The 22389-nt window shown below is 40.7% G+C and overlaps 1 protein-coding gene across 4 annotated transcripts in view; it reads left to right on the forward strand.

Annotated features, from left to right (window-relative positions):
• Positions 1-22389, forward strand: part of LOC127977339 (rho guanine nucleotide exchange factor 26) — a 102579-nt gene that overhangs the window by 14346 nt on the left and 65844 nt on the right. For 3 of the 4 annotated variants that reach the window (XR_008158172.1, XM_052582213.1, XM_052582211.1), the window contains exons 3-4: positions 1651-1702; positions 1875-2020. The exons of the other annotated variant lie outside the window; for it this stretch is intronic. Coding sequence is in view for 2 of the 3 variants with exons in the window: in XM_052582213.1 (XP_052438173.1) it covers positions 1651-1702; positions 1875-2020 (198 nt within the window). In the remaining variant the exon portion in view is untranslated. The remainder of the gene's footprint in view (positions 1-1650; positions 1703-1874; positions 2021-22389) is intronic. 4 annotated transcript variants of the gene reach the window in all.

A 22389-nucleotide genomic window follows, 5' to 3' on the forward strand; every position in this document is an offset into this window, starting at 1 on the left:
AGGTCTTTACAGGGGATCTGTATCTGGGGCTCTAGTTGTCCTGGTCTCCGCTGTCTTTCAGGGCTGTAGAGGTCCTTTCTAGGTGCTGATCCACCATCTGGTCTGGATACGTACTGGATCCGGGTGACTGCAGTGACCCTCTGATCTGGACACAGACTGGATCTGGTGGCCACGGTGACCTCGGAACAAGAGAGAAACAGACAAATATTAGCGTAGATGCCATTCTTCTAATGATGTAGAAAGTACAGTGTTATGTGAAGTGTTCCGGTTCCAGTTTACCTAATTAATGCAGCCTAAAAATCCTTTAACGGATTTGGATATTAAAAGCATATTAGTATGTTATGTGTATGCCAGGTTAAAGAGATGGGTCTTTAATCTAGATTTAAACTGCAAGAGTGTGTCTGCCTCCCGAACAATGTTAGGTAGGTTATTCCAGAGTTTAGGCGCCAAATAGGAAAAGGATCTGCCGCCCGCAGTTGATTTTGATATTCTAGGTATTATCAAATTGCCTGAGTTTTGAGAACGTAGCGGACGTAGAGGAGTATAATGTAAAAGGAGCTCATTCAAATACTGAGGTGCTAAACCATTCAGGGCTTTATAAGTAATAAGCAATATTTTAAAATCTATACGATGTTTGATAGGGAGCCAGTGCAGTGTGGACAGGATCGGGCTAATATGGTCATACTTCCTGGTTCTAGTAAGAACTCTTGCTGCTGCATTTTGGACTAGCTGTAGTTTGTTTACCAAGCGTGCAGAACAACCACCCAATAAAGCATTACAGTAGTCTAACCTTGAAGTCATAAATGCATGGATTAACATTTCTGCATTTGACATTGAGAGCATAGGCCGTAATTTAGATATATTTTTGAGATGGAAAAATGCAGTTTTACAAATGCTAGAAACGTGGCTTTCTAAGGAAAGATTGCGATCAAGTAGCACACCTAGGTTCCTAACTGATGACGAAGAATTGACAGAGCAAGAGATCAGAGACCATTTCTTTATCCAGAATATCTCCAGACCCTTCAGATCAACCCATTTTTGTTTTGATTTTGATGTTTTTTGATCATTGTCCTGTTGGAAGATACAGCCTGGTCCCATTATATGATGTCTAGCAGGCATAGTCAGGCTTTAATTGTTTTTATTTTTTATCCGATGCTGTTTGATTTTACACATACTTTTTACACATACTTGTTTTTTTTTTTTTTTTTTTTTTTTTTTTTATCCCTGTGTGGACCAAACCTAACTTGAATGTTTGCTGCTAAAAAGCAATTATATATATATATATATATATATATATATATATATATATATATATATATATATATATATATAATATATATATTTTTTTTACGACTTTTTTTTTTACTTCGCTGACAGGAATGGCACCCGGTGTAGTCTTCTTTTGCTGTTGCCCATTTTCTTCAAAGTTCAGCATGTTGTATTTTCTTATGCATTCCTCCATTGTAATGAGTTGTTAATTGAGTTACTGTTGCCTTTCTGTCTGCTCAAAGCAGTCTGGGCATTCTCCTCTGACCTTTGGCATCCACAAGGCATTTTTGTATGTATGTTAAGTATGTTAAAGGGACCACTGTTTCCTAGAAAGTCTTAATTTGTCAGTCCCAACTAATCAGTCACCTGTGCTTCCTGCAGAATGTGGAGAGGAAGAAAGGCCTCCTGACTCAGCGGACATTTGACAGTGAGGGTAAGCACTGGTCATCCTCCAGACCTTTCTGTGTGTTATTTATATAGAACACACTCAACAGAGACTTATGTGAACATCCTCAAAAAAAAAAAAAAAAAAAAAATCCCATAAGGAGACCATTTCCATGGATGTTTTTGTAGTCACAGTTTCTGTGTGTGTGTGTTTTTATTAGAGGAAGAAGTTCTGTACCAGAATTACCAAGAGAAAGCCCTTCACAATGATTCTGATGAGGACACTGAACCTAAACAACCTCAGCCAGATGAAAGCATTGTGGTCCAGTACAAACCCATCCGTACTTCCTGGAGTCAACTCAGTGTGGTGAGGAACTATAGAGGCACATAGGCACACCTATTTTGAGTTTTGATGAGCACAAAGTTGTTTCTGAATTTCAGAACATTCTTATCAGTGTTCAGGAATGCTGATATTGATAGGAATGTCATCCATCTGTGTTTTGCTGGTGTCCCAGCCCCAGTTTTGCTTCATAGAGAATGAGAAAATGAAAGCAGGTGGTTTTTATACAAATGTGGGAGGGAAAGAGAAGGAGAAAGAGTGGGCTGTGATAAGCTCACCTTTTGGGAAATGGTCAGGTAGTGTGACTTGGAAAATACTGGAGAATTCTTCCCTATGGGAAAATGTAAGATGTAGATGGATGAAACGGTGTAGTGACTCCAGTTATGGGATTATGTAATACTTATATCACGGTAGTATTAAATAATAATTATTTATTAAATAATACTTTAAGATAAAACAATACCTTAAAGCTAAAAACTGAAATATTTTACAAATAATCATTCCGTGTTCATTCATAAAGTTCTGAGGTTTTATTTCTAATTATTAAAGCTCATATTATATCATGTCATATCATATTTTAAGTTTATGCTTTCAAATGATGTCACATGAAAGTAACTTTTTAAAATATATAACAAAAATATACATATAAAATTTGTATGTGTGTCAAAAGTCTGTGGGGAAAAATAATATTCAATAGTCAATTCTTTTGGCAGCGTGTATGTAGAGAGTTGTTGCTTGATAATAATTGGAACAAGAATTTATAGGGAAAAGAATATTGTGAAGATATCCTCCACTACTGTGGGGGATGGAGTACTTCTTCAGAAAATATAAAAATCTAAATCTACTAAAGAATATCTACTAATATCTGCAGAGAGGGTTTTAGCCATTGGACGATGTAAAGTCTACAGAATAAAGCCATAGTGTCAGCAGTAACCTTGGAGTGTTCAAAGAGTTGTGGTGGCTTGGGATTGTGAAATTACAAAATGTGTTAAAAAGACTTGTTGACTTGGCTGGATTCCTTTGTAATGCACAGGTGTTTACAAGAACTAGAGCATTTTATCATAAATGATGTAACAGTCATGAGACTTCTCTGCTGCTCTCTGCTGCTCTCTGCCAGCCATATTCCCCGTAAAACTGGATGTAAACTTTAGTCATCTGCTGCTTTTCATTTCAGTTTTCCTTGGTTTCTCAGAAGCCTTTCAATTCCTTATAGCAATTCAGAGAGATAGTGCCCCTGGCAGGTTTGTACAGGAACACTGAAGAGAGAAATATGGGTGGAGTTGTTATCAGACATTTCACCACTCTGTCTCTCACTGTCACAGTCAACCCTCTACGCACACCTTGGCAATATAATCGCCATTGGCTAGTACATTTTTCATGTTTTCATTTTTACACACACACACACATATATATGATTCCAATCAGCTTATCTTTGTAAAATGCCACAGCTTCTTAAATCTTGTCTTAATCAGTCAGTCAAGCATTATGGTATGAAGCATTATTTAATGATAGAACTTTAGTGATTAGAAGTAAAACTTGGTAACTATGTATGAATGCATATTTGTCATTTTAACTGAACCTAAGACTTGTGGTGATGCTTAAGATATTGTTGGTCATTCAGGGTTTCTGTAAAAAAAAATAATAAAAAATAGTAGTAATAGATTATATTAATTATTATTAAAAGATATTATTACTACTAATTCTACTACCATACTAACAATATACAATGCACTACGGATTGATGAACTGCTGGGTTCATGAATATCAGTCACGTTGTCTGTGTTCGGTCAAATTGATTTGCTGAAATCAAAATTCGCCATTTGCGCGTTAGCTCCGCCCACTACCGAAGAAACCGGCTTATCTTCTGCATGTTCTGAAAAGCTGAATAATTTTAGATGAAATCCATTATTTTGACAGGAAAATATGCCACACTATGTGGATAATTCTTCTGTGGTGACCCCTAATGGTAGAGAGAGTGTGTGATAGAAGAATCAATATTAGTGTCAAATAAATTGCGCTACCATGCTTTTGTTACTTTGTTTTTCTGACCTTAGTAAGAATTTGCCTTACTTTTCAGAATGTGCCTTAGGTGTTTTGTTTTATAATTAAGATGACTCATTTTAGGTAATGTAATCTAACTCATTAGATGAATTTAAGATTTTTATTAAACTAGTTTTAACCTTACCTCGAGAACGAGTCAATCTTTCGTTCTTTATCTGGCTCTGCATTCATCTTCAGTTCTCTCTTCACAGCAGTTCAGTCAGTGAACTGTTTGAGTAAATTAATTACTCTGGGATATTGGTTTGTTTCAACTCTGAGGGAGTGTCAGCCACATTAAAAAAGTTAACAACTTAAGTCATTTGTGGATGAATGTGGATTAATTAATTTACAGGTGTAAATTAGCACAAGTGCTACAACCTGGTAAAATGCATATCTCCTTTTAAGGTTAATGTATATTTTACACTGTCCCCGTTTAAATAAAAAAAAAAAAATAATAATAATAATAAAATATAGCTGCAAGCAGCAATAACGGGGCCAAGCACTACAGAAGCAAGCTTCAGACGAACGGCAGGAATGAGTAATTAAGACAGTTTTAAGATTATTTTAGGCAAAATGGCTTGAAAACTATAAACACAACAACTAGTAATAGGATTTATTGGCTTTTCACGTGTAACCAATAGGTGGCACTGTTACCAAATTAGTTTGTAATGGTCAGTGTGAGGTGACGATGACACATACAAAGTTTGGTGCAAATATGTCAAAGCATTGCAGAGATACAGCCTCAAACGCATTTTGGCACCCTTCCAGCAGATTTTTTGATGCCCTAAATGAGAACCGTTTCTTATATGGACACAAAATCCATAACTTTTTGCCAGAATGGTCCGAAAATGATCCACGTCAAATTTGGTGAAAATCGGACTAACGGTCTAGGAGGAGTTTGAAAATGTAGGTTTTCAACATTAATCAAAATGGCGGACAGGGAGTTCAGCCAAATAAGGTAAACTTTGTATTTTATGTTCTCGACTTGACCCAAGGAATCTAAAAAGACCAGCATGATGTCAATAGCCAGATTAATTCAAAAGTTATTAGCCTTTATGTAAATTGAGTTATAACTTTTGACCACTAGGTGGCGCTGTTTCAAAATATTTTGAGTACCTTCAGGGGATGGTGTGGTTGGCATATTCTGAGTTTCGGAATATTACACCAATGCATTTGTTTAGTATAGAATTTTATTTCACAAAACTGTATTGAAGTCAATGAGAATTTCATGTTTCATTCTATTATAGCGCCACCAAGAGGCTCAATCCCACCATTTTTTTTATGTGTGCTCAGAGTGAGCCCATACATATGTGTGTCAATTTTGGTGAAAATATCTCAATTCACTTCAGAGTTATAGACATTTATATGAAAAATCACGTTAAAAACGACTGACTCTTGATTTTGATTGAATATTACTACCCCTTACTATCAATATTTTGGCATTTGGGCATTGGTACATAGCTATCGACCTATGTTTCCTTCTTCTGATGGTGGTTTCGTCTCGATCAGACAAGCGGTTTCGAAGATATAGCCAAATGTTTTTTAAGCGCTAAATCACAACGATACACAAACCGTAAGGCAAAACCTAGCATGTTTGGTATCGTAGGACTCGGTAAGGTTTCAGGAGTCCAATTTGATGAGTCTCGTGAAAATAAGTCGACCACACCCAAAGTTATAAGCATTTAAAAAAATAAGATCACCACTAGGTGGCGCTGTTTCGAAACTTCTCACACTCCTTCGGGACAATGTGCTGATGACCCATACCAAGTTTCGTAACAATCAGTTGATGCGTTCTTAAAATACAGCATTTTAGCACAAAATTCAAAATGGCCGACAGTCAAAATGGCCGAAATGGTCAAATTGGATATCAGTCGACTCGGCATGTTGCCCTGAATCTAACAAGACCAATGTTATGATTTTTGGACAAACTGTTCAGAAGTTATAATCAAAAATAGTACTTTTTCATATCTCTGGACCAGTAGGTGGCGCTGCGCCCAAACACAGCATGTTGCCTCAGGTCATGCTTGTTATGACATGTACCAAGTTTGGTCTGAATAGGATAAGTCGTTGCCGAGATACAGCCTTACGACTGTTTTTGTAAGCACTACGTAAAATTTGTTAGAGCGTTTATAGAAAACGGTTTGACGAATCAATTTGATTTGCATAACTTTTAGTCAGCACTGCCTGAGGATTATATGGTTAAATTTTCGTGTGAATCGGACAAACCGTCTAGGAAGAGTTCGAAAAAGTAGGTTTTTCAAAAAATTCAAATTGGCGGCCATATTTCTATGACGCACAATGACTTTGTAGGGTTTAGTCGAATCGACATGAGCTCAGAAATTAGAGGAAAAAAGAATTTCGTTGATTGGCCTTAGGGTTAAAAAGTTATTAACAAAATTAAAGTGAAATTTTGGACAGTTGGTGGCGCTAGAGGGATTGACTTAGACACACCGAAATTGGTGTACTTAATGTTGGCACTGTCCTCTATCAGAATGTCAAACCATTACAACTTTCCCGCATTCGGTTCTATGGGCTGCCATAGACTCCCAGTCGGAAGAATAATAATAATAAATATAGCTGCAAGCAGCAATAACGGGGCCAAGCACTACAGAAGCAAGCTTCAGACAAACGGCAGGAATGAGTAATTAAGACAGTTTTAAGATTATTTTAGGCAAAATGGCTTGAAAACCATAAACACAACAACTAGCAATAGGATTTATTAGCTTATCACGTGTAACCAATAGGTGGTGCTGTTACCAAATTAGTTTGCAATGGTCAGTGTGAGGTGACGATGACACATACAAAGTTTGGTGCAAATATGTCAAAGCTTTGCAGAGATACAGCCTCAAATGCATTTTGGCACCCTTCCAGCAGATTCGTTGATGCCCTAAATGACAACCGTTTCGTATATCGACATGAAATCCATAACATTTTGCCAGCATGGTCTGAAGAATGTCCATCTCAAATTTGGTTAAAATCGGACAAACGGTCTAGGAGGAGTTCGAAAAAGTAGGTTTTCAACATTAATCAAAATGGCGGACAGGAAGTTCAGCCAAATAAGGAAAACGTTGTATATATGTTCTCGGCTTGACCCAAGGAATCTATTGAGATCAGTGACATGTCAATAGCCAGATCTTTTCAAAAGTTATTAGCCTTTATGTAAATTCAGTTATAACTGTTGACCACTAGGTGGCGCTGTTTCAAAATATTTTGAGTACCTTCAGGGGATGGTGTTGTTGGCACATTCTGAGTTTCGGAATATAACACCAATGCATTTGTTTAGTATAGCCTTTTATTTCACATAAGTGTATTGAAGTCAATGGGAATTCCATGTTTTGTTGTATTATAGCGCCACCAAGAGGCTCAGTCCCACCATTTTTTTTATGTGTCATCAGAGTGAGCCCATACATATGCGCGTCAATTTTGGTGAAAATATCTCAATTCACTTCAGAGTTATAGACATTTACATGAAAAAACACGTAAAAAACGACTGACTCTTGACTTTGATTGAATATTACTACCCCTTACTATCAATATTTTTGCATTTGGGCATTGGCGTATAGCTATCGACCTATGTTTCCGAACTTCTGACGGTGGTTTCGTCTCGATCAGACAAGCGGTTTCGAAGATATAGCCAAATGTTTTTTAAGCGCTAAATCACAACGCTACACAAACCGTAAGGCAAAACCTAGCATGTTTGGTATCGTAGGACTCGGTAAGGTTTCAGGAGTCCAATTTGATGAGTCTCGTGAAAATAAGTCGACCACACCCAAAGTTATAAGCATTTAAAAAAAGAAGATCACCACTAGGTGGCACTGTTTCGAAACTTCTCATGCTCCTTCAGGACATTGTGCTGATGACCCATACCATGTTTCGTAACAATCCGTTGATGCGTTCTGAAAATACAGCATTTTAGCACAAAATTCAAAATGGCCGACAGTCAAAATGGCTGAAATGGTAAAATTGGATATCAGTTGACTCGGCATGTTGCCCTGAATCTAACAAGACCAATTTTATGATTTATGGACAAACTGTTTAGAAGTTATAAGCAAAAATAACAATTTTTCATATCTTCGGACCAGTAGGTGGCGCTGCGCCGAAACGCAGCATGTTGCCTCAGGTCATGATTGTTATGACATGTACCAAGTTTGGTCTGAATAGGATAAGTCGTTGCCGAGATACAGCCTTACGACTGTTTTTGTAAGCACTACGTAAAATTTGTTAGAGAGTTTATCGAAAACGGTTTGACGAATCAATTTGATTTGCATAACTTTTGGTCAGCACTGCCTGAGGATGATATGGTTCAATTTTTGTGCGAATCGGACAAACCGTCTAGGACGAGTTCGAAAAAGTAGGTTTTTAAAAAAATTCAAAATGGCGGCCATATTTTTATGATGGAAAATGACTTCGTAGGGTGCAATGGAATCGGCATGAGCTCAGAAATTAGAGGAAAAAAGAATTTCGTTGATTGGCCATAGGGTTAAAAAGTTATTAACAAAATAAAAGTGAAATTTTGGACAGTTGGTGGCGCTAGAGGCAATGTCTTAGACACACCAAAATTGGTGTACTTAATGGTGGCACTGTCCTCTATCAGAATGTCAAACCAAAACAACTTTCCCGCATTCGGTTCTATGGGCTGCCATAGACTCCCAGTCGGAAGAATAATAATAATAATAATAAGAACGCCAACAAACACAATAGGTGCCTACGCACCTTCGGTGCTTGGCCCCTAATAATAATAATAATAAGAACCGGAACAAAAACAATAGGTGCCTCGCACCTTCGGTGCTTGGCCCCTAAAAAAAAAATGCTTATTGGAGACGCAAACCATTTCAAATGATTCAGTTCGATTTGGTTCAAGAAGATCCGGTTACATCGAGTGATCCATTTGCGAACCGGATATCACTAAACTGCAGTGTTTTGAAAGTGCACACAACAGACCCGGAAGAGAAGACAATGCTGAATAAAGTCCTCATTTTTGCTATTTTTGGACCAAAATGTATTTTCGATGCTTCAAAAAATTCTAACTGACCCTCTGATGTCACATGGACTACTTTGAAGATGTTTTTATTACCTTTCTGGACATGGACAGTATACCGTTCATTCAAAGATAACAAACAAGGTTTGCTGTCTGCAGCCTTTGTCTGTGCTGATCTTCATTTACAAACATGTCATTCAAATGAACTGTAACTCCGTGAATACTCGACGAAGAGACATGAGAGAGATATCTATTGAAAACCTGACATGTCTACTTTTTAAACTAAACAAGTGCTGCTGAAAACAGATATTCTGTGATAAGTAATCTATATGAAAACAACGCGATGTCTGTTTTTCACGTCTCCCTTCATTGTCTTCTAATGCGACCACGTCCCCGTGCTGAACGCACTATTCAGATTCTAATGTTTCACTGAAGTGCGCGGCTTAAATACGCCAATACTACAGAAGACAACGCAGCAAGAATATCCTTTAAGTTTTTATATTTTACTGTTTGATTCGCGATGAGAGGAATAAGACATAATTCACCTCATTCATAAGTCAAGTCACCTCTATTTATATAGCGTTTTTAGATTGTAACAAAGCGACTGAACAGCATTAAATTGGAAAATAGTGTGTCAATAAAGCAAAAAGGCAGTTCATCAAATTATGTCATCATCCAGCTCAGTTCAGTTTAAATGATGTTTTTATTAACAAGATTCGGGAGGAGCACGTCAGATACTTAGCCTAATCAACACAGGTGGCTCATAATCAAGTAATCAATCCCATAGTATAAATATCGCTGACTTACCTCTATCCATTGACGGTTTACCAGCATCCCTCCTCCACCCCATCTCCTCACTTTGATTTCACCTTATAAATAGACGGGTAAGGGGGGGTACTCTAGGTTCGGGCCATTCCCGAGCTCGGAGCCCTTCCCCGGACAGCACGTCAAATACGCATACCATACCTAAGATAATTATATGTAAGCGTGAACTAGTGAAATAGTATCTGTGCAATCAAGTCAGCCAAAACGCTGGTAATTAAATGCCCCAACTAAGCAAGCAAGAGGTGACCGTGGCAAGGAACCAAAACTCCATCTGTGATAGAATGGAGAGAAAAAAACCTTGGGAGAAACCAGGCTCAGTTGGGGGGCCAGTTCCATTTCCAGTTCAATTCCGGGCTGCAGCAAAGTCAGATGCAGAAGAATCATCTGTTTTCCTGATGGCCGTTTAGGAGACAAGGTCTTGACTGTGGATCTGTCTCTGGTCTCTGGGGCGCATCTAGTTGGCCTGATCGCCGCTGACATTCAGGCCTGTAGACGTCCTCTCTAGGTGCAGATCCACCATTTGGGCTGGATACGTACTGGATCTGGGTGACTTCAGTGACCATCTGACCTGGATACAGACTGGATCTGGTCACTACAGTGACCTCAGAATGAGAGAGAAACAGACTAATATAAGCATAGATACCATTCTTCTAACGATGTAGCAAGTACATCGTGTGTTATGGGAAGTGTTCCCGGTTCCGGAGTTCCCTAATTAATGCAGCCTAAAAATCCTTTTAACGGATTTGAATATTAGAAATGTGTTAGTGTGTTATGTGTAAACAAGGTTAAAGAGGAGGGTCTTTAATCTAGATTTAAACTGACAGAGTGTGTCTGTCTCCCGAACAATGTTAGGTAGGTTACTCCAGAGTTTGGGAGATAAGTAGGAAAATGATCTGCCACCCGCAGTTAAATATGATATTCGCTGTATTATCAAATTGCCAGAGTTTTGAGAAATGCAGTGGACATGGAGGACTATAGTATAATAATAGCTCATTCAAATACAGAGGTGCTAAACCATTCAAGGCTTTATAAGTAATAAGCAAGATCTAAAAATCAATACAATGTTTGATAGGGAGCCAGTACAGAGTTGACAGAACCGGGCTAATATGGTCATACTTCCTGGTTCTAGTAAGAACTCTAGCTGCTACATTTTGGACTAGCTGGAGTATGTTTATTAAGCCTGCAGAACAACCACCCAATAAAGCATTACAATTATCTAACCTTGAGGTCATGAACGCATTAATTAATGTTTCTGCATTTTGCCATTGAGATCATTTGTTTTAATTTATATATATTTTTGAGATGGAAAAATGCAGTTTTACAAATGCTAGAAATGTGGCTTTCAAATTGAAAGATTGCTATCAAATAACACACCTAGGTTCATAACTGATGACAAATAATTAACAGAGGAGTCATCAAGTCTTAGACAACGTTATGGCTTATTACATGCAGAGTTTTTAGCTCCTGTAAATAACAACTCTGGTTTTTGTCAGAATTTAGCAGTAAGAAATTACTCCTTATCCAGGTTTTTATATCGACTATTCATTCCTTTAATTTTACAAATTGGTGTGTTTCTTGGGTCCTAAAAGAAATATAGAGTAAAAAAAGTGAAAGCTAACACCATGCTTCCTGATGATGTCTCCCAAGGGTAACATGTTAAGCGTGAAAAGTAACAGCACTAGTACTGAGCCTTGAGGTACTCCATACTGCACTTGTGATCAATGTGGTACCTCTTCATTCACTGCAACGAATTGATGGCGGTTAGATAAGTACGATTTGAACCATACTAATGCACTTCCATTAATGTCAGCAAAGTTTTCTAGTCTATTCAAGAGAATGCTGTGGTCAATAGTGTCGACTAAGTGGTCAGCTAAGGCCATCCTTAAAAATATTCTTGTTTGCCGTAACCCGACGGACCCTGTCAATTTAGGACCGACTCAAATATATATTATTTTTTTTGGCTTTTAGTCCGACGACATGTCGATTGTACATCTGCGTTAAGACCGACCAATTTTTTTTTTACTCTTCAAACAACTAATACAAAAGCAATAAAATTATATTAATTATATTTTAGTAAGTATTGCAAATATATAAATTGTCTAGGCCTACATACAAATGAAGGCTATGTTCTTCCTTTAAAAGAAAACCAATGATGTCCTCTATGTTTACACTATTGGTTAACGGATGTCACACTATGGCCTGTGCGTTCGCTTCATCTCATACTTTTGAGATGTTGGTAATGATGGCTGTGGCTGCAGTAAACAAAATGTTTGTGGTCACTGTTCAAAGTCATACAGGTTCGGGCACCATAATAAATAAAAAAATTCATTAAAACAGCTCGACACTACTTTAACTTGGCCCAGATTTTTTCCCATCCGTTCTCCTGTCTTGTCTAAAACCATGACCGTGTCGACTGTCAGTTTATGTTGAAAAATTTATTGCACGAATCGATTGGACCAACCAACACAAGTTTTGAAAAATGAAAATAGGAAATTGATTTTAACGACCTTCTCTCTGAGCGCGTCCAGTTTCTTTTAAATTTTTTTTTTGGAACACACATCACACAGCAACTGCAGCTTCGGACACACATGCATAAAAGCAAATAATAGTTCTGCACAATGTTTCTCTTTTTACAACAAAAAATTTGAATTCTGCCGCTATGCTATGCCGTCTCATGCATACAGATTCGGACTAGAATCGCCTATGTATGTGATTTTTTTAGTTGTTGTTGACATTTCTAATCGTAAACACAGCCATGTTGAAGCCTGCAGTAAATGCAGGGCCATTTCTAGCCTTTTTTGCACCCTAGTCGAGATTTCTACCAACCCCCCCCCCCCCCACCAAAGATTAGTACCATAAATTAAAAACTAAACATAGCTGCAAGGAAACCATTTATTGCATAAATATTGCAAAATTTGTCCAAATCAGTGTTAATTTTGACACAAAATTTTAATTTAGTTGTAGTCTTAGTCTTTTGACTATAATTCTTTTTAGTTTTAATCAAGTTTTAGTCATCTGATTTGTTTTAATTTTAGTCTTATTTTAGTCGACTAAAATTGCTTGGACCTCTGCCATGACTGGCAGGGCCTACACATCTGTGGGCCAAGCCGCTTCATCTCTGCACACCATGGCCATATTGCAGGTGTTCCAGGCAAAGCTTCTCCGTTCCCTGGATGAGTCTAGCTCTAGTGAACCTGCTTTCCGTGACCTCCGCAGCGCCACTGATTTGGCTCTGCGCGCCACGAAAGCCACGGCCCAGGCCATCGGACGATCCATGGCCAACCTGGTTGTGCTGGAGCGCCACCTCTGGCTCAACCTAACAGAGATTAAGGAGAGCGACAAAGTGGCCTTTCTCGATGCCCCAGTCTCTCCATGCGGCCTCTTCGGACCAGCGGTAGAAGGGTTTACAGAACGCTTCACTGCAGCACAGAAGTCGTCCCAAGCCATGCGACACTTCCTGCCCAAGCGCTCCACCTCTGCCCCGAGTCGCCCCAGGACTGCGCCGACTCAGCACCAGAGCAAACCTGCCCCTTCGTCAGGGCCCCCGGCAAAGGATTGTGTGCTGGACCCGACGCCCTCTAAATCCTCCTGATCGTTGGGGAAGAAAGAGGAAGGGGCAAAGTCCCGCCGCGGCCGGAACACCCCAGAAGCTCTCTCGCCTGTCTGCTGTGCGACCTGGGCCCACTGTTGTTGCGTCCACGCAAAGCGCCGTTGTTATGGCGAACACAATAAATATTTCACATTTTCAAAAAGAGAGCACTTTTCCTCTTCCACACTCGTCAGTGTTCAGGCCCCTGATCAGCGGTCTGCCATCCGACACTATCCAGCCCCTTGTCACGCGGGCCGAGGCCTGGCAGGCCATCCCCGGAGTGTCCAAGTGGGTGTTGGGGATAATAAAACACGGATACTCACTGCAGTTCGCCCGAAGACCCCCGCGTTTTCGCGGAGTGATTCCCACCTCGGTAGAGCCGGACGATGCTCAGGTCCTCCGCACCGAAGTGATGACGCTGTTAAGGAAGGGAGCCATAGAGATAGTTCCTCCCTCAGACAGCGGGTCGGGGTTCTACAGCCGTTATTTCCTTGTCCCCAAGAAAGATGGCGGTCTCAGACCCATCTTAGACCTCAGACACCTGAACCTTTCCCTCATGAAACGGAAGTTCAAGATGTTGACACTGAAGCAGATCCTCACGCAGATTTGCCCCGAGGACTGGTTCTTCTCGCTGGACCTGAAAGATGCTTACTTTCACATCCAGATAGCCCCCCATCACAGACGATTCTTGAGGTTCGCGTTCGAGGGTGTGGCTTACCAATATACAGTCCTTCCCTTTGGGCTGTCTCTAGCTCCCCGCACTTTCACGAAGTGCATGAACGAGGCGCTCTCCCCTCTGAGACAGATGGGAATTCGCATTCTGAACTATCTCGACGACTGGCTCATTCTTGCCCAGTCACGAACCGAGCTAGACCACAACAGATCCATGCTCCTGAGCCACTTACAGTGCCTAGGACTCAGGGTCAATTTCGCCAAGAGCTCACTGCTCCCCAGCCAACGTATTACGTTCCTGGGAGCAGTTTTCGACTCCGTCAATATGAGGGCGGTCATATCACCAGAGCGCGCTCTTGTACTTCAGCAGCTCGCGGCCTCTGTCAAGAACAAAGCCTGTTTCCCTCTGAAGTTCTTTCAGAGGATGCTAGGGCTGATGGCTTCCGCCTCCCCAGTTTTACAGCTCGGCCTCCTACGAATGCGGCCCTTGCAGTACTGGCTGAAACTCCGGGTCCCACCTCATGCTTGGCGGCACGGCCGCTTTCGCATCAGGGTCAACCAGGCCTGTCTAGCAGCCCTGGAGCCTTGGATGAACCCTGTTTGGTTCAGTCGTGGAGTACCCCTACAGGCGGTTTCCAGAAGGACGGTACTCTCAACAGATGCGTCCAACCTGGGTTGGGGTGCTCTGTGCGAGGGCAGACCAGCCTTCGGCTCGTGGTCGCACGAAGAAAGCCATCTTCATATCAACTGCCTCGAGATGCTGGCAGTAGAACGAGCCCTTCAATCCTTTCAGGCAATCTTGGAAGGGCGCCACATCCTAGTCCAGTCGGACAGCATGACAGTGGTGTCCTACATAAATCACCAAGGCGGCCTTTCGTCCAGCCGCCTCTGCACACTGGCAAAGCGCCTCTTGGAATGGGCATTACCCAGGTTGCGATCGCTCAAGGCGACACACATACCTGGCAAGACGAATCTGGGAGCAGACATGCTTTCACGGAGCAATGTCCCCTCGGACGAGTGGATGCTCCATCCCCAGACAGTTCTCAAAATCTGGGAGATTTTCGGGAAGGCAGAGGTCGACCTCTTCGCCTCAGAAAGCAACTCTCATTGCCCAACTTATTTTTCAAAGGAAACAGATGCACTGGCCCACAACTGGCCCAGCCTCCTTCTTTATGCTTTTCCCCCGATCGCTCTGATCCCTCAGGTCATCAGACGAGTCAGGGAAGACAGACACAGAGTCCTCCTAGTGGCCCCACTCTGGAGGACCCAAGTTTGGTCCTCGGAGCTTTTCAGGCTTTCCATGAAAGCCCCATGGCCGATCCCCCTGAGGCGGGACCTCCTCTCTCAGGCGAAAAGGACAATCTGGCATCCACAGCCAGAACTCTGGGCTCTGCATGTATGGTCCCTCGATGGGAGCCTCTGAGCCTCCCCGGGGATGTACTACACACCATTGCTCAGGCAAGAGCCCCGTCTACAAGACGCCTCTATGCCCAAAAATGGTCAGTCTTTGTTGACTGGTGCTTAGCACAAAACAAAGACCCTGTTGAGTGTGATGTATCTCCGATACTGTCATTTCTCCAGGAGCGTCTAGAAAAGGGTCTCACCCCTTCCACACTCAAAGTGTACGTAGCAGCCATTGCAGCATTTCATGCTCCTATTGCTGGCCAATCAGTGGGTCGACACAGCCTCATTGTGCGTTTCCTGAGAGGTGCTAGGCGGTTGAAGCCCCCACGCCCTCTTACCGTTCCCACTTGGGACCTTCACACGGTCCTTGGAGCACTCAAAGGACCTCCCTTTGAACCGCTGCGGTCAGCTGACCTTCGGCCCCTAACGCTCAAAACCGCTCTGCTACTTGCTCTAGCATCGGTCAAGCGTGTTGGCGATTTGCAGGCCCTCTCGGTGAGCCCTGCATGCCTTGAGTTTGGGCCCAATGACTCTAAGGTCATTTTAAAACCCAGGCATGGCTACGTACCTAAAGTGCTCTCGACGCCATTCAGAGCACAGGTAATTTCCCTCTCAGCTCTGCCTCCGTTGTCAGGTGAGCGAGAGCTGGATTTACTCTGCCCAGTGAGGGCTTTGAGAATTTACATTGAGCGGTCTCAGCCGTTCAGGCAATCTGACCAGCTTTTTGTCTGCTTTGGTGACCGCACCAAAGGGTCTTCGGTCTCAAAGCAACGCCTCTCGCATTGGATAGTTGAAGCTATCGCTCTGTTACTCCTCTATGGGCCTTGAGTGCCCCATAGGAGTTAGAGCCCACTCTACTAGAGGGATGGCCTCTTCATGGGCCTGGTCTAGTGGTGTCTCTATCAAGGACATCTGTGAGGCGGCCGGCTGGTCCTCGCCGTCCACTTTTGTCAGGTTCTATAACTTGGATATCCCGACCTTGCATGCTCGGGTTCTTTCGGTTTGATACGACGGCCTCTAGCAGACTCTGTCATCATACCACCTCCAGGGAGCTAGCTCCCTCTCAGCAGTGTAGCGTCAAGGGTTCGATGGCTCCGGCCCTCTCACTTATCCTCTGGACCCCAGGGTGTTCAAGTTAAGTCTTGTCGTTCCCTACCGTGGCACGGCGCGGTTGAATTCGTTCCCCATACGCAGTATGAGTGAAGTATCGAAAGGGAACGTACTCGGTTACGAACGTAACCTCGGTTCCCTGAGATACGGAACGAGTACTGCGTTATATGCCGTGCCACGAGGCTGCGGGTTCAGTGTCGTCGCTTCAGTCGTATGACCTGATTTCCTCTGGCGATTGCCTGCTTATATAGCCATTCGCCCCGCCCATTCTGGCGGGCTTTGGCGCGCTGCATCGCCACAGGCTCGCGCAGCTACGCAGCGCTGTCATTGGTTTAAAAAAGTTTACAGATTAAACCAATGGCAGTGCAGTTGCACTGCGTTATTGAAAAAAGGCTTCAGTATCGAGGAAAAAAGGAGCTTTTCCCCATACGCAGTACTCGTTCCATATCTCAGGGAACCGAGGTTACGTTCGTAACCGAGTACATTATCAGCTACATATTAGCTATACAATAATACACAGCAGTGTTGTAGGCGAGTCACCAACTGTCGAGTCCGAGTCGAGTCTCAGTGTTCGAGTCCGAGTCCAAGTCCGAGTCACCAAAGAGGAGTCCGAGTCGAGACCCCATTATCAGAGTTCGAGTCCGAGTCGAGTCTCGAGTCCCGTATTGGAATTTTTTTGTTTGTTTTTTGAGGAAACAATAGCAACCGAGTTGGTAGACATTGAAGTCCATTATATGAAGAAAACATCCTGAAATGTTTTCCTTAAAATACATAATTTAAGAAAAAACGCCATGGATATCCTGGATGGCATTGGGAGGAGTAAATGGTTAGAAAATTTTCATTTTTGTGTGAACTAATCCTTTAACACTGTATATAGAAATACACTCGGCGAAAAAAAGTAATTTGCACATTACAATGAGTGTGTGTGAGAGAGAGAGAGAGTGTGAGTGTGTGTGTGTGAGAGAGAGAGAGCGTTTGTGTGTGAGTGACCGAGTGATTTAGCGTGAGAGCGTTTGTATGTGTTCAAGTGAATGTGTGTGTGTGATAGCACGCGCTTGGTCAGAAAGCAACGTGTAATGTCGTGCTTGGTCAGAAAGCAAGGGCCATTCAAATATCGCGTCTTTTTCACGCTAAAGTTCGTTATTTCCAATGTACTGTAGGCGCCCGGTATGCACGCTCATAATGGAAGCGTATGCACGCTCATAACGGCAGCATCCAGGCGCGTCCTCACCGCATCAAGTTAAAAACATCTTAACTTTTCAGAATTCCGCGAGCGCACCGTGGGTAATGTGACAAGAACTAACCAATCAGCTTCATCCTTTCCCGCAAGTGCCCGAGCGCTTTGGAAAAAAAGTAAAGTGAAAGTAAAGTGAGTGACGTCAGTGAGTGTGTTGTCAAGCAAAGGGAGCAAGCGGTAACAGTGTCTGTGAGGGAAAAGAATAGATCGCGGCTGGTCTTGGGCACGAAACATTTTTTTAATAACATTTTTAGTCAAAAACAACGTGATGAATGCTCAAGTCCGATTTTTGGTTTGCTCGTAGTGATGATGGAGCTTGTAGTTGAACAATTTGTAACATACCTGTATATTTTGCTTTCTTTTTCTCATCTTCTTTTTTCTTCTTGCGATACTGAGCCCCTGATGGCTTTGACCTTTTCATGATGATGAAACTCAAACATTTACTTCAAGTAACTTTAACCACGGATGACGATGTTGAAAGGCAACGGCTTTCTGGGGTTGTATTGCGCATGCACGACTTTAACATGACTCTAACGGCAGCAGCCACTATCACCACCAATGAGACTTACTCAGATAATCGCAAGTAATCATAATGCTTCGATATAGCAAAAGTATGAAAATGTAATATGACCTTGAAATAATAATAATAATAATATTAATAATATATTAATATTATTAATATATACAGGGCCGTTTTTAGGCATAGGCAATGAATCTAAAATATATGAAAGTTTAATTTTTATCAGTACATTATGGAAAATAATGAATTTTTATCACAATATGCAAATTTTTTGAGAAGGACCTGTATATCTCTAATAGTATCGATCTTGGAAGTAGTACATTAAGTCATTACTGCTGTGCTGTTGGGAAATGTCAACACCTGTTGATGCTTTATTTTTTGTTAATTTAGCCACTGTATTGAATAAGCCCAGGTATCAGAATCGGTATCGGGAAGAGAAAAAGGATATCGGAACATCTCTACTTTTCTGTAGGATAGTGTACTTTCCCGCCAAGCAATTTCTTCTAATAACCCGAAATGAACTTAAATTACACTTTCAGTTTTGATCGTACAGATAAGAGCTATACATCAATAGAATCTGTAAAGGAATCTGTAATAGAATCTGCATTTTTGTATACAGACATAATAACAACAAAACTTTGTGCATTAATAAAATAAAGATAACAAACAAGGTGTGCTGTCTGCAGCCTTTGTCTGTTATGATCTTCATTTACAAACGCGTCATTAAAAGTAACTGTAACTCAGTGAATACTCAACGAAGAGACATGAGAGATATATCTATAGAAATGTCATGACATGTCTACCTTTAGACTAAACAAATGTTACCGAAAACAAATCTTCTGTGATAAAGTAATCCATATGAAAACTATGTGATATCCATCTTTCACATCTCTCTTCATTATCTTCTAATTCATCTACGCCCCAGCGTTGAACGCGCTACTGAGATTATGGGCCCTATTTTAACGATCTAAACACTAAGTGTAAGGCGCACGGTGCAGGTGCACTCAAGGTGTGTCCAAATCCATTTTTGCTATTTTAACGACGGAAAAACGGTCCGTGTGCAGGGGCGCATTTTTGGAATGGGTTGTGCCTATTGTCTTAATAAGTTATGGGCGTAACATTCAATAAACCAATCAGAGTGTCATCTCCCATTCCCTTTAAGAGCGAGATGCATGGCGGATCGCTATTTACATGGTGGAAATCGTTGGCGGAAAAGCTGAACGCTTCTCAAGCGAAGAAACTGATTTACTCATGTGTGAAGTTAAAGCGCTTGAGCAGATCATCTACACGACAAGCAGGAATCCACCAAAGGTTCCCGAGGTGAAGAACGCATGGGATGAATTAGAATTTCATTCATCATTATAAGTAGCAATAGGCAGAATTGTAAATAGGTAGCCTAATTATAATAAACACGACTATCCATGATTACATTGTTATATTTATGTGGCCTACACAATAGTATTCTTTTACACTGTAATCCTTTTGTTTTTAATATTTGGCATGTTTGTGTGAGGCACATCCCTGTGTGTAATAAGCAAAGTCAACGCACACTGTGGACCCGCCCAGAAGCGCATTTTCATTGACTTTAGACCAGGTTTTAGTTGGTCTGTGGTGCAGTCTGTTTTCAGCTCCTTAAAAAAGCAATGCGTCTGACAGGGGCGTAGCCATCTTTTCAGAAGTGAGGGGGACAAAAATTACACACACACACACACACACACACACACACACACACACACACACACACACACACACACACACACACACACACACACATATATATATATATATATAAAATATTATGATATAACATTTCTGTAATCTATATAGCCTACTAGTCAACAGTTTTTTAACAGTAAGATTGTTTATGTTTTGAAAGAAGTCTCTTCTGCTCACGAAGCCTGCCTTTATTTTGTCCAAAGTACAGCAGAAGCAGTAATATTGTGAAATATTTTTACTATTTAAAATAACTGTTTTCTATTTGATTATATTTTAAATGTAATGTATTCCTGTGATCAAAGCTGTATTTTCAGCATCATTCCTCCAGTCTTCAGTGTCACATTAATCAGAAATCATTCTTAATTTGCTGATTATCAATATTTAAAACAGAGGAGTACATTTTCTTCAGCATTTTTTGATGAATAGAAGGATCCACAGATCAGCATTTATGTGAATTTTTATTTTTTTTTGGTTAAATAAATGATAGAAATTAATACTTGTATTAGCAAGGATTTTTTTTAATTGATCAGAAGTGATGATAAAGACATCATTTTACAAGAGATTTCTATTTCAGATAAATGCTGCTCTTCTGAACTGTCTATTCATCAAAGAAACCTGAAAAAATTATACTCAGCTGTTTTCAACATTATCATAATACAAGTTGTTGTATTTTTAGCAGCAAATCAGAATATCAGAATTATTTCTGAAATTTTCTCTAATCTCTAGATTTTAATTGGCTTAGAAATCTGAAGATTTCAGTTTCAGTTTAGTTTCAGTTTTCTTACAAAACTGCTGGACAATAACAAATAATAATAATAATGATTTGTTTATATACCTACTACACACACTTGTTATCACATAATAAGGCAGAATAGTTTATATACTGCAATAAATGCTATGTCAATTAGCACTGCATTGTTCATATTTTTATTACTATTACATTTTTTGGACTTGAAAAAAAACAAAACCGAAAATGCATGCGCAGACTATCCTGTCTCTTTGAGTTTAAATCTATATTTATTCACACCATTTATTGAAAACCTCTATACGAACACATTTGCCCGAAAAAGTGCGGGGGACGAATTTCCGTGATGATAAAAGTGTGGGGGACACGCCCCCCGCGTCCCCTGCGTAATCTACGCCCCTGGCGTCTGAACACACCTCTTTTTTAGACCAGCACACTGATGGGCGCACAAATGGGTGCAAATGCATTTGCTAATTAAACGACGTGGCGCTGGATATGAAAATGCAAACGGCGCTGGACTGAAACTAGCAAACACACTTGCACTGCACCTTGCGTTGCATTGCGCCGGGTGTGTGATAGGGCCCTATAATGTTTCACTGAAGCATGCAGATTGAATACGCCTATTTAGAAAACAAAGCACCAAAACTGTTCTTCATTTTACTGTTTGCTTCATGATGAAAGGAATAATACATAATTCACCCAAAGAAGATGTGATGACGATTACCTCAGGAGTTGAGATTTCCTCAGAAAAAAGAATGAAGGGCTTTATTCAGCAGAGATCATAAACATGAGTAAGTCTCTTTTTATTTATATACTTGTATTAGGTTTCACATAATGTGTAAACATTTTACTAGTTAGATTTTTTCCAAACTGTAATTCCTGGCTAAATGTATAATTAAAGTGAAACATTATGAAGTTTTAATAACAATATACACTATTCAATGTATCAAAAAAAACCTGATCAAATATTCTCAGCTCTTTTCCACATTTATAATAATAATAATAATAATGATACTAATAATACTAATAACAATAAATGTTTTTTTTGTAGAAAATCTGTGTAACTGGAGCAGTGATGCTAAAAATTCAGCTTTGAAAGTCAGCTTTGATTTTTCTTAAAGGGGGGGGGGGGTGAAATGCTCGTTTTCACTCAATATCATGTTAATCTTGAGTACCTATAGAGTAGTACTGCACCCTTCATAACTCCAAAAAGTATTTAGTTTTATTATATTCATAAGAGAAAGATAGTCTGTACCGATTTTTCCAAGCGTGTACGTCTGCAGACTGCAAGACGGGGGTGTAACTTGAAGTGGGCGTAACTTGAAGTAGGAGGCGTAACTTGAAGTTGTCCAAATCACACAGAACCACGCGAGACCTCAAAACGATAAGTTAATGGCAATATGGCGGCACAGAGTAGAATATTGATTACGTTTTAAGGGAGGCAGGGGTTTTAGGCAGGATTTGATTCATGATGTGTGTGTAGATATTAATGTTAGGGGACAATGTGAGAGTGTACGTTTTAGTAGGAAAACGTATTATCTGACCCACACTCCGGAACAG

Source organism: Carassius gibelio, chromosome B18 (genome assembly GCF_023724105.1).
Source record: "Carassius gibelio isolate Cgi1373 ecotype wild population from Czech Republic chromosome B18, carGib1.2-hapl.c, whole genome shotgun sequence".
Classification (NCBI taxonomy): domain Eukaryota; kingdom Metazoa; phylum Chordata; class Actinopteri; order Cypriniformes; family Cyprinidae; genus Carassius; species Carassius gibelio.